General features: G+C 39.9%; 1 protein-coding gene across 16 annotated transcripts in view; it reads left to right on the top strand.

The window, feature by feature from the left end:
• Positions 1-13477, top strand: part of MTMR3 (myotubularin related protein 3) — a 144647-nt gene that overhangs the window by 101888 nt on the left and 29282 nt on the right. For all 16 annotated transcript variants that reach the window (XM_067700298.1, XM_067700281.1, XM_067700282.1 and 13 more), the window contains 4 exons: positions 1164-1246; positions 3485-3651; positions 10330-10426; positions 12960-13073. In XM_067700298.1, the coding sequence (XP_067556399.1) occupies positions 1164-1246; positions 3485-3651; positions 10330-10426; positions 12960-13073 (461 nt within the window). The remainder of the gene's footprint in view (positions 1-1163; positions 1247-3484; positions 3652-10329; positions 10427-12959; positions 13074-13477) is intronic.

Raw genomic sequence — 13477 nt, 5'->3', positions numbered from 1 at the left:
AGATGCTTTCCCTCCTGTCTGCCTGCCTTCTTTGATCCCTCTCCACTGTCATACTTATCCTGTGTTCAGTAGTCTGCTGACCAGATTGGCAGGGAAAGAACCATCCCAGCTTACTCATACCTTGAGCCCCACTTGGCAAACAGGGCTCCTCAGCTTGTCTTTTTTTTTTTTTTGGCTGCTTTGGGTCTTCGTCACTGCACGTGGGCTTTCTTTTCTCAAGTCGTGGAGAGTGGGGGCTACTCTTCATTGCAGTGCGTGGGCTTCTCGTTGTGGTGACTTCTCTTGTTGCAGAGCACGGGCTCTAGGCACACGAGCTTCAGTAGTTGTGGCACGCTGGTTCAGTAGTTGTGGCTCATGGGCTCTAGAGTGCAGGCTCAGTAGTTGTGGTGCATGGGCTTGGTTGCTCTGTGGCATGTGGGATCTTCCTGGACCAGGGCTTGAACCTGTGTCCCCTGCATTGGCAGGCAGATTCTTAACCACTGTGCCACCAGGGAAGTCCCCTCAGCTTGTCTTTTGCAGCAAATTAGACCTAGATAATTAGGCCACTGTGAGACCTGCTCCCTTCTCCTCGTTACCTAGTCTACTGAGCAGAGAGCCTGACCCGCAGCTCTATCTACTCTCTTGTCTTTTTTGTGCAACCTGCAGGCAGTTCAGACCTCCAGTCTTTTTCAAGATTCTCCTTTGCTGACACAAAGCCACAAGCCCACCTTGTCATTTGGGACAAGTGACAAGTGTAGTCCCACTAGCCTCTTGATCTGCAGCTCTTTTCTGTCAACAAGACAGGATAACTTCTGGTTCCCTTTAGCTTCTGTGTCATCACAAATCATAGCAAGCTCTAACCTTGTAAAGTAGTACTTTGAGAGATGAGTTTGAAAGTTTGTTGCCAGAAAGATGGCGTATTTCCCTGTTCTTCCAGATGTGGTGCCTCCTCTTTATTAGTTAGCTTTGTGCTATGACATGACTTGAGGGCACTGATTAGAGATTGAGAAAGGGAAACCCTAAATCACCCAGGAAATCACTTGAGTGCTATTGATTTAGATGGATATGCAGTTCTGTGCTTCTTTTTCCTGCAGAACTTTCTAATCACTCTTGTTGGACACACTGAAGAACTGCAGGGTCAATACCTTTTTGACTAAGGGAACTTCATCTTTTTTTAATTGCAGGTTCCATTACAGCTTATAGAAAGTGTTGAATGCCGAGATATATTTCAGCTTCATTTGACTTGCAAAGACTGCAAAATTATCAGGTAGGTGATGAGTTTATGCTATTGTTTAGTGTGGAAAATACTTCTTAAAGGATGGATTCATGATTTGATAACAGAAAAACAGCTTTTGAGGGTCAGCCTAGTTAGGAGTATTTTCGGAGTAGTTAGTCCCTGAAATATGTTATCTTTAGCCTACTTTGCTATTGGAAAGGTGTTTTTTATTTGGAGGTGCAAACATAAAAATAGTAAAGAGCACTAGTATTGTTAACATTTTACCCTATGCTTTATCGTTTGCAGGGGGCGTGTGTGTGTGTGTGTGTGCGCGCGCGCGTGCGCGCGCGCATGCGCTAATGTGTGAAATTCTTGTTCTGAACGATTTGAAAATAAGTTACATAATCATGGCTCTTTGCCCTGAAATACTTAAGTGTGCTTTCTTAAAAATAGGGGTATTTTCTTACATAACCCACAGTATCATTGTCACTTCACAGTTTTGCACTCATAATACTTTTTATCCAATCTACTCTCCATGTTCCAGTTTTGTCAGTTGACCTAATAATGCCCTTTATAGCATTCCCCTACCTCGTTCAGAACAGGATCCAGACAAGGTCACTTATTACATTTAGTTGCCGTGATTCTGTAGCTTTCTTTAATCTGAAATGTTTTCTACCACCTTTCTTTATCTTTTATGATATTAACGTTTTGAAGAAAAAATCTTTTATTGTAATAGAAAGTTTCTTATTTTGTGTCTGGTGTTTCCTTGTGATTAAATTGAGGTTGTGCGTTCTCCGCTGGAATACTATATGTATGAGGTTGTGTCCTTTTCAGGAGATTGTATTACAGCTGGAGGCAAACGGTGTCCATCTGTCCCTTGCTGGTGATGTTAGTTGTGATCACTCTTGTCAAGGAGTCACCCGCTTTCTGTGTAATTTCTATATTTTCTCCCTTGCAACTAATCAACAGTCTGGGAGGCACTTTAAGACACTAGAAGTGTCCTGCTTCTCATCACGTTTCTCCAGTGTTGGCTTTATCTGATCTAGTCTTTACTATAATGGTTGAAAAGTGATGCCTAAAATGCATTTTAAATTTAGTAGCTCTACCAGTTTTTAATTCCCCAAGTTTTTGCTTTATTTCTTTGACCTATTCTGGAGTGCCAGTAAACATTGTGTGTGGACATATTGATGAGCCACACTGATTGGGACAAGAGAGAGATTTAAGTGACCTCCTTGTTTTTGTTTTTTTTTAAATTTTTGTTGGAGTATAGTTGATTCCTCCTTGGTTTTAAGGTAAATATTTAAGTTGCTTTTTAGCCATTGAGATTTGGCTTGCTTTTGATAGATACTGGTTATAACTCACAGTTTTAAAAGGTTGCTTATTAATTACTCAATTTTAGATACTGCATTTAAAAAGATAAAGTATTTTTTACACTAATTATTTTAACCTCCTAGTTATATATACTGAAAATTGCACTTGATAATAGAATTGGTTTTTTCTCTACATGGTAACATCTGAAAATTTCAGTGTAATGTATCTTATTTTCGATCTAAAGTTGCTGATTTATTCTAATTGCTAAACAGATAAATTTTGAAATTATTCCCTAATTGGCTAAAAGTACTGTGAACCATTTTTGAGCTTGCTATAATAATGTCATAACAAAACAAAAAGAACTTCTTTAAACATGTTCTTTGAGAAGGACACCCATAAAGCTTTGGTGGAAGAAGTGGAATAAAACCCTATTCCTGGAAGAGAATGACTGTCATTTTACTTTAATAATTGTCAATCTCAGAAGAGATTTTATTAGTCTAAAAAAAATAGGTTTTCCACATGTCCAGCTTTCTTCTTCTTGACATTTTGCACCATTGGCTAAAATTTGTTGGACATGTTTTGTTATTATAAATCATAAACATTAGACCACCTTTGTGGGTTTTTTTTGTTTGTTTGTTTTTTTGTTTTTTTTTTTTTTTTTGCGGTACGCAGGCCTCTCACTGTTGTGGCCTCTCCCGTTGCGGAGCACAGACTCCGGACGCACAGGCTCAGCGGCCATGGCTCACGGGCCTAGCTGCTCCGCGGCATGTGGGATCCTCCCGGACCGGGGCACGAACCCGTGTCCCCTGCATCGGCAGGCGGAATCTCAACCACTGTGCCACCAGGGAAGCCCTCTAGTGCTTTTTTGACTGTAGTTATCATTTCACTGTGAGTAGGCACTCTTGAAATGGTGGCTACCCTTAGGTTTCATTGTCAGCTGTCTTCTGATTACATTTGTACTTGTTTGGCTTTACAAAGGTGTCAGTTCTCAACCTTTGAGCAGTGTCAAGAGTGGCTGAAAAGACTGAACAATGCAGTCCGACCACCTGCTAAAATAGAAGATCTCTTCTCATTTGCATACCATGCTTGGTGCATGGAGGTCTACGCCAGTGAAAAAGAGCAACATGGAGACCTGTGCAGGCCAGGTAGGCCTTTCTAAAACGTTCAGATGGTGATTTCATTGAAATACTGCTTGAGATATCCGTAACATGAAATGGGACTCCTTAGCATTCGTGTATTTAATCAGTGTACTTTTTATGGAGCACGTAGCATTTGCCCATCATTCTTCTAAGCTCAACGGAAGATGTTTCCTACCTTTCAGGGGGAAGGAAAGAACGCTAGACTTGGCATCACAATTTACTGGGCCTGACTAAAAACACCTAGGGTATGGGTGTTAGGGAAGCCCAGTGGAAGGGAGCCACGAGCGTTATATACATATTTGCGAAGACTTCACGTTTGAAGTGGCTTTTGAGTAGGCTTTGAAGGTTGAATAAGAGTTCATTGATAACAGACTGGGGAAAAGAACTTTAGACAGAGCAAGTAGCATGAACAAAGGTACAGAAGTGTGAACTTAGGCCACAGAATAATGGATTACAAAATGGCTTTTTGCTGTCTTTGAATTTCAAGTCATAGATTACCTTTTGTCACCTCTTTCATCTCACAGATGATGAAACAGAGGTCCAGAGAGGCCAGGTGACTTTTCTCAGGGCAAATAAAGAAGTTGGGCCTATACTGGAACCCAGGCTTCCTGACTCCTCATGAAATCTTTGTCACACTCACTGTCTTTCTCCCTCAAAAATGGCGTTGACCAAGTTCATGCTGTTTCTCTGTGTGTAGTTTTCTATAAATTGTACGTTGCCGTAAATAGAACTTTGCTGGTCCAGCACCGAATCTTTAATGTGTCCAGCTTGGAAGCAACGTCTTGAATTCCTAAGCAGTGAAACGTTGTGAGCTTCCTTCCAATAAAGTTTACTCTAGAGACTTTTTCCTTTAAACCTCAATTTTCAGTCCTGAACCTTCAATATTAACAATTCTGCCCTGGGTTGTTTTAAACATTGGAGGCTAATCTAGCAATGCTTGGATCCCTTTGTTTCCTGGCTCATTCAGTGGTTAAAGCTTTTGGTTCATATATTTAATTAAATTATAGCAAACACAGACATATTTTTAAAGATGCTTTAATATGTACTTTTGTTTGACCCTCATGACCTTGTCAAACAGGCAGGATAGGCTGGTGTTTCTGTTTGGGGAGCCAAAGAAACGGAGTCTCAGAGTAAAGCCTGTTGCCAAGTCCCACTGCTAGGCAGTGACAGAGCCAGGACTTGAACCCAGTTCTCACCTATTGGGAGCTGACTGTATGGGGTGCTGTGATGAAAAACACAGGCACCTGCCCTTGTGGAGCCTCAGGGAAAGCTCCAGGAATCCAAGCTTCCCACAAGGCTGGTCAGCCAGTGGAACCCAAAGTTGTTCACAAGAGTCACCCACACCAACCTTGGAAGGTGACGAGAATGTGCCTTAGCTGTCTCTCACTTCACTCTCTTATCCATTGCATCTTTCTTTTTCCTTTTTTATATGAAATGCCATTGTATTTTAATTTTTTTTGTTTATGGCTCTTTTCAAGTTTTTTTAGTTTTTAAAAAAGTAACATTTACATGCAATGAAATGCACAAATCTTACATGTGTATTTGCTAAGTTTTTAGCCATTATATCTTATTTATTAGATTTTTAATCTCTACCATCTCCTAGGATAATGAAGTTATTGAGTGTATCTTGCTGTATTATGTTATATAAGAACTTTGATTTGTTTAAGGCTCTTAACTCCAAAAGGCATTCCCCAGTTTTGGGTTGCCAGTGTTTAGTTAACAAGGCTTGAATTTCTCCTAACCTGTTTCTCTCACAACCACAGACTGAAAATTCCTCATCTTTAGATGATTCCTTATTCCCTTGATAATTTAGTTTCTTTAGGATTTGAGTCAACTGTTAGAATATTCCTAAGATGTGTCAGATCAAAACTTCACTCCTGTCTATTAATTATAGATGACTTTGTCCTGAGCTGAGATGACTTTGGTCCCTAGGTCTTTCCCTTCTTGAAGATATTTGGTATTCGTTGGCCACCAGGACATCCAATTTCCTGTCTTTTCATGGGTTTGTGATGGATGGAGGCATTTGGGGGTTAGAATACTGATTTATGAACTAGAAAACCTGAATTCAAACCTGTACTCTACCATTTAATTTTAAAAATAATACTGGGCAAGCCATTTATCCTCTCTGTACTTTAGTTTCTTTTGTTCTTCAAAGTGAGACGTTTTTTTTCTTCCTGCCCAAGCTGATCTGGATATTCTGAAGATCAAATCTGTTAATGCTGGAGAGTTCAATTCAGTAAATGTTTGAGTGCCTCCTATGTGCCATGCTTGTGAATACATTTTGGAAATTATGATTATACAAGACGGTGCCATTGTAACTGATTGGAACTTACTCTATGAGTAAAGGTTGTATTTTCTTTTCAATATATACATTCCACACTGAAGTCAACCTGCTACAACTCACATGCAATCTTACTGTACTTCAGTGACTTGGTTTGAGTGTGTGTATATATGTATGGCTTTTTCCTTTTATATATTTTCACTGTGGAGTACAGAGGAAAACCTGCTTTTAAAAAATACTGTGGTGGCTTTTTTTTTTTTTTTTTTTTTTTTTGTGGTACGCGGGCCTATCACTGTTGTGGCCTCTCCCGTTGCGGAGCACAGGCTCCGGGCGCGCAGGCTCAGCGGCCATGGCTCATGGGCCCAGCCGCTCCGTGGCATGTGGGATCTTCCCGGACCGGGGCACGAACCTGTGTTCCCTGCATCGGCAGCCGGACTCTCAACCACTGCGCCATCAGGGAAGCCCCTGTGGTGGCATTTTTAAAGCCAGTCAACCTAGTTCTTTCGTCTCCACCCAATGTCATTGAGTGTTGGTGGTGGCTACAGCATCACTTACCAATTACGAGCAGACCAGACAACCACATTCTTATAAGTCATCTTTATGTGAGACAGCACTTGAGATATTTCAGAGTCATGCCATTCTGTAATCTGTCCCAACACTTGAGACCACAAGCATAGACTCTGAAGGGTGGAAGTTAGTTTAGTCTTTCAGAAGTTAATAAAACCTTTTATGGATTCTTCTCTGCCTAGCCTGTTAAGAGTAGAATGTGTCAGAGAGGGGGGAAATGGGAAAATTACATCATTACCCTGTATTCATATAAATCGTAGTTTCTGACTGTTGAACCTGTCATAGTTAAGCCAGCCATACTGTGGCCACAGCTCTAAGTCTTAATCTGCTTTGGAGGAAGTCACCACATTGCTGTTGGAGTTCATTGTAAAACTCTTGACTCTGCTCTTAGCCCCTTTCAAACTCTAAATAAGAATGGCCTGGACTTCCCTGGTGGTACAGTGGTTAAGAATCTGCCTGCCAATGCAGGGGACACAGGTTCAAGCCCTGGTCTGGGAAGATCCCACATGCCGCAGAGCAACTCAACCTGTGCATCACAACTACTGAGCCTGCGCTCTAGAGCCCGCGCACCACAACTGCTGAAGCCCGTGTGCCTAGAGCCCATGCTCTGCAAATAGAGAAGCCACTGCAATGAGAAGACCGCGCACCTCAACAAAGAGTAGCTCCCGCTCGCCACAACTAGAGAAAGCCTTCACACAGCACCAAAGACCCAATGCAGCCAAAAATAAAAAATAAAAAAAAATTAACAGGAGAAAATTAAAAAAAAAAAAAAGAATGGACTAAAGCTTAAAGCTTCTCTCCCATATGCTCAACATCCTTCTCATTTTAGCTGCCTTCTTGGTGACTGTTCTGTACTTCAGCATTAATCTGGAGTTCTGACAGATGACTGGGCAATTCAGTTGCTATTTTAGTAGCATCAGACCCACATCTCTGACCTCTCTTCTATGATATACCCATTAAGCACATTTTGATTAACTATGAATAGCATGACTCTGGGTCATATACTGTTGTGCAGCTGCCTGTTTCGTATAAAGTAAAAGCCCTTGTCAGCAGAGTCCGTTTTCTGAGTTTAAATGCAGTCCAGTAAGTGTACGTCTAGACGACTGTACTGGGACCTTTGTTCATAGAAAAGAAGGATTCTTCCCTCTGTATTTGAAAATCTGGGAGGGCTAGTTCTCACCTTCTCTGACTCTGATACTGTTCTTCCTTACAGTAAGGGCCTGGCCCTTCTATCCCAGGCCTTTAAGTTGTGTATAATTGTAGGCTTGAATACTCAGAATTACCAGGAAGCTAGGCTTTTGCGGGGAAGTTTGTTTTAGACTGCTGGTTGACACTGTGGTTATGATAGAGGGATTTACTGCTTTAAAATTTTTTCATTCCCATTAAAATAAGAATTGCTAGACTGTTTGTAGTATAAGAAATACAAAATGTTAAAAAGGGACAGATCCTCATTTGGGGATGGGGGAGGCACACAGGAAGGGTTGAAATGGAAATACAAAGCTAAACAAATAAATTGGGGTATTACAGCGTATCTAATGTTGAATCAGTGGAGACACGAGAATTCTGAGAGGGGAGTTCTTAAGGGAAATCCAGCAATATATGTGCTTGGCATGCACTTTTCTGGCAGAATGAACACAAGTGAACTTCTAACACAATTTAGCAAAAGCCAGTTGAATTACTCATGTATGTAAGGTCTGCTGCTAAATTTTTTTTTCAAGCAGTGGTTTTCAAACTAGGTTGTGATCCACCAGTAGGTCATGAAATCAAAGTTTTAAGAAATGAAATATGAAATGAAAATTCAGGTTAGAAAATATCAATGTATCACACACATAGTAAGGGTGGGTATTTTGTGAAACTTTTAAAAAATAAATATGTCGTATTGAGTTGTGATGCAAAACATTCTTATTGTGGGTTGTGATGGTCAGTTTCAAAGTTGAAGTTGATGAAGTCACTGCTTTAGAGGATACAAAGATAATTAAAACTCTTCTCAAGGAACTTGAAACAACAGATTTTCTGTGCTCAGTACTCAGTGTATATTTCTTTGTGTGTAGCTCAGAATTTCATGCCGGGGATGGTAATTCTAAGCCCTTTCTTGGGCAATTGTTCTATGTAGAAAACTGCCTGAGGAGGAGGGGAAGGAGGTGGAAGAGAAGGAGGTGGGAGAGGAGTGGGGGGAAGGAGGAGGAGGAGGTTCTTGTTGTTATTTTGCCAGTGATTATTTTAAAGTTATAGAAGATTCTATTTAGAGTATGTGTTTAAGATAGAGGTACTAATGTAAATGACCATTAATTAAAATACCTTTACCTTTTGCAAAGACTTAGAGCTGTATCCTAGGTTGGGGAAAATCTTGTCATTAATTAATGAACTTGGAAGTTGCCATAGTTCTTACAGCTTTTATATTGGGATTAAAAGTGAAAGATTCCCTGTGTAGAATTATTGATGGTCACCATTCCTTGCAATTTGTAGACAACACTCCAATTCAGGTAGCTTTTTCCTATTTGGAAGATTATATTGCTTTTAAAACTTTTCCAAAATGGGATAGATTCAGTTGATTATTTCTTCCTGCATCTCTGAACCTCACCTTTTTATAGCTCTCCTTCAGGAAACATATAATAACTTAGTTTAAGCTCAAGAAAAGCAGTTTAAATGGGAAGTAGTTTTATAGACTTGTCCTTCATTCAAGTAATTGCTATTTCGTATTCTGAAGCTCTTCTCCCAGGGAGAGCAAAGCTTTGATCACCAGTGCTGGCTGTTTTATGCTTTTGTTACTGTAGTTTCTCCCAGCCCCCACCAGTATTTATTTTACAACCTATAATACTATATGTTAGAGGTACTGCTTAATGGTTTGTTTTGTTGTTGTTATTTGTTTTTTATAAAATTACTGCTCTAGGACTGTTTTCAAGGAAGGAAGTTATTTCAGATTTAATGACTTTTATGTTCGGTTCATTTCTGCCTTTGTTGCTCGCTGTCTTGAAGAAGCAGCCAAATTCATTAGGGCAAATGTAGGCAGGTTATACTTGTTTGGGTGGATGTTCTTACAAATGCTCAGCACTGTAGTTACTAGTGTGGTGTTTCTTGAGATTCCTCGGTACTGGCAGTTAAAAGTCCATGATCTTTTAACTGCAATTCTGTAATCTGTAAGGTTCTGAAAATCAAAAGATTTTTATTTTATTTGGTAGTTTGACTTGATCTGAACTATTTGTTGCTTTATTTATCCCATTTAGTGTGAATTAGCCATGCATTTCACTGTAAGGATGTTAGTGTTTGGTTAATGCTGTTGATAGCATTAACCCAGTATTATTATACATGCACACCTTAAAATCCAGAAAATTCAGGTTCTGAAATCTGGCCCGAAGTGTTTCTCATGAGGAGTTATAGGTCTATACTACTACTCTTGATGAAATTGTTGATTTTATTTCTTATGTATACATCAGTCTCAGTGTGGAAATGGGAAAGTAGCCAGTATAGGGATAAGAACATGGGTTTTGAGATGAGACAGACCTGCCATAATAATCACCTCAGTCTCAGTTTTGTCCTCTGTAAAATGAGCCCAGTGATACTACTCTCAAATTTGATAGTAGTGATTAGATAATATTCTTTTTTTGTTTTTTAGTTTATTTTTAATTGAAGAGATAATACTAATTCTTAATTAAAATCAAAATTAATTTCCTCATTTCTTCTTATAGTCTTATCCTGGCAGGAGATTTTTTTAACTAAATATGTTATTTATACAATACCTTTTTAAAAATAACTGAGCAGGGTAGCAATGCTTTCATTCCACCTGTTGTGGAAAATCATATTCATTTCGTCCTTTCTTCTATCTGTCTGGTTCCTAGGGGAGCACGTAACATCAAGGTTTAAAAACGAAGTGGAGCGGATGGGTTTTGATATGAACAACGCCTGGAGGATTTCCAACATCAATGAAAAGTACAAGTGAGTTGTATTTGATCCCTGTGGACTGTTTCATGGCCACTGCCTTTGCAAGAAACCCCAATTCTCATGTGGCAGGACATTTGAATTTAGACTTTTTCTTTGAAATGGAGTTTTATTTATTAAATCTAAATGCCTCATCTTCAGCGTACTTCTTGAGCCTTCTGTTCCCATTGCTATCACTGGAGTGGAAAGAGATCCTTACTTATAGTAGGATCCTGGAACCTTCCTTTCTATCCCCTCCTATTCTTCCTGGCACATGCATGTCTAGATAATATTGTGCTTACCTGTAGACAGGGAGTTTCTATTGTTCTCATCACTGCTTGACATCACATTAGAGATAAGATTAGTGATCTCAGAAGCAGTGATAAAACACTTACGAGTTGGTTTTTACTGTAATTTTACTCCAGATCCTATGAAATAGGCTACCGTATTATTCTCTAATTTGTTGTTCTAAAACTAATGTCACAGCTATGATCGCTTAACCATTAAATATTAATGTAACCATTATTACATACTTCCCATTACCTATTTCCCTAAAAGGTATAAGAACTTTGGTAGGGGAGGGCAGTTAACTACTGTGATTTTGGTGATCCAAATTTCTATAAAACAAAAGAAAATTGTCCAGAATTTTAAAATTAACATATCCTTCTCCTCTTAAGTTTCCCTGCAGCAATTGGAGGCCTTAATCACTCTGTTGTCCTTCCAGCTGCCTCAAATTATGATAGGTATTTTCCTGGACTGTTTGTGGGTAGCCACCGGAGCATTTCATTTTTTGTTGGAAAAACAACGGCTAATTACTACGCACAGCTCTTAACATGGACCTTGGTCAAGGAGGTGGTGTGAAGAATCAGGAGCTACAGACGTATCATACTTTGCCTGTTCTCAGTGACAGGTCAAATTAGAGAATTGAGGTGGAGCAAGGAGGTGGGTCCTCAGGGAGCCTGAGGCTGCCACAGGCTTTGCTCACATGTAACCCACCTTTCCTATACTGGAAACTACTTATCTACAAGTGAGAAGCTCATACTTGCTGAAGAGCTGACTACTAGGTAATGTAATCCTTAGAGAACAAGGAATATAGTGATCCAGAATATTGGGTGAAGTAAAACAAAACCTGAATTAAGCTAAGCTTGTTGAGAAAAAATTTTTGAGTTCAAAAGCTAGTGGTTTTCAGAAATCTCTTTTTAATATGGATTTTAAAAATTAACTTCTTTGAGTCCACTATTTCCACTTCAGAACCAGCCTTCAGGACATTGAAAAGTTCTTCGTACTACAAAGGAAGAATAAGAGCCAAATTTACTCTTAAGTTTGAAGAAGATAAAAGGAACAAGACTTATGGTTAGAGTGTTAATTTATAATCTGTGTCCTAGGTTATTTTTAGGAGTTTGTAGATAGGTATTAGGAAGTTTGTGGAGCTACTTTTGGTCACTCTCCTTTCTCCTGGTTAGGCTTTTGAATTCCTGATACTTAATCTGGAAATTGAGAATAAGGGAGAGAGATATAGTGCAGAATGATCAGATCCCTCAATTCCTAAGCAGTTTGTATTTTTCTGCCTCTTCCCCTAATGCATAGAGTAGGTAGGCCATGATGGTAGTGGAGGGCGAGGAGCAGTTTGTATATTTTTGGATTTGGATTAAATGTCTTATTGCCTTCGCTATTGAGAAGGAATATTGGGTTTCCCAGAGAGAGACATGTCTTGTAAGTAAAAAACCTATCAGAAATAATGCTTTCTAGGGCACCAGCTGGACTAGTATGTGCCTACTAGTATTTTCCCTAATGAAAACAGCTTTTCTTATGCAACATGATAAATCAACTGTAATATAAAATAAAAGTTAAATTTAAAAAAGAGAAAAACAGCTTTTTTTCCCCTTGAGTGTAGTTTATTCTGAAGTATGTTTTATAGAAATTATGATTAATAGCATATTCACATTACTAACTTGGCTTAATGGAGCTACGATTATGTATGCAGATGGGGCTGACCCATAGTGCTCTATCTATATACCCATGGCTGCACCTGTTACCTATAATTAGGACACCCTGTTTGGTTCACATCAAAGAATATGTTAGTAATCCTATGAGGTCTCTGGAAACTTGAAATTGTGGGCTCTGGCCCTTCTTCTCATGTTTCCCTGAAAGACTGAGGGTCTGGTAGAGGTAACACAGACTTCCACCTCTGCAGTTGGACTGGGCATTTGTGTAGTTAGAAATGACCCACATATTGGTTACAACAGTTACAATGGAGTAACTGCCTCTCACCTCCCCTTTTTACATTGATAGTTAAGATCCCCAGATTTCCAAAAGGCAGCATCAAGTGGAACAATCCAAGATCGTATCATTTGACATATACATAAGTAAACACTTAAGGCAACCCATTCTGCTGAGCAGGCCAAGGCTCAGGTAATGCTCCTCATTGCCTTTTAACTGGCTCTGGGGTAGCTTGATCGACATCCTTCTGCTGGCTCACTCATGTCTCTCCCTCTTCTCCCCTCCCTCTCTGTCGTCTTCCCTTCTCCCTCTTCCTCACCTTCCCTGTTAGGCTGTGTGGTAGCTATCCACAAGAGCTCATAGTGCCTGCTTGGATCACTGACAAAGAACTAGAAAGTGTTGCAAGCTTCAGGTCCTGGAAGCGCATCCCCGCCGTTGTCTACAGGTAAGTAAGCCTGGCCAGACCCAGCCTGGTCTGGTGCTACTGCCCACTGCATGTGGTCTGCTGCTTCTGTTGCTGCTAACCTGGGGGTGGGGGTGGGGGGTGGTTCAGGGAACTTTCCAGGTTATTCTGTACTTCCTTATTGCTGAAGCTGCTCGTCCATTCATATACCAGTAATTCATCTGGAACACTACCTGATGATTCAGTTGACACTGAAAAAATTTTAATAGAAAAGTGGCTGGACTTGCTATTTTAAGATCCTTCTGACATTCTGTGGGAAGATAATGTGCTCATTGCATTTAGCTTCAGACGTTGGCCTTTGGATTGAGAGAGATGAATCCTAGAAAGTACGAATTGGGAGTGTAGATTTGAGTCATTTGTGATTGAAACTTTGACAGATGGAAGAG

This window comes from Pseudorca crassidens, chromosome 12, assembly GCF_039906515.1.
Source record: "Pseudorca crassidens isolate mPseCra1 chromosome 12, mPseCra1.hap1, whole genome shotgun sequence".
In the NCBI taxonomy this organism is placed as follows: Eukaryota; Metazoa; Chordata; class Mammalia; order Artiodactyla; family Delphinidae; genus Pseudorca; species Pseudorca crassidens.
This window is presented reverse-complemented; position numbering and strand designations above follow the sequence as displayed.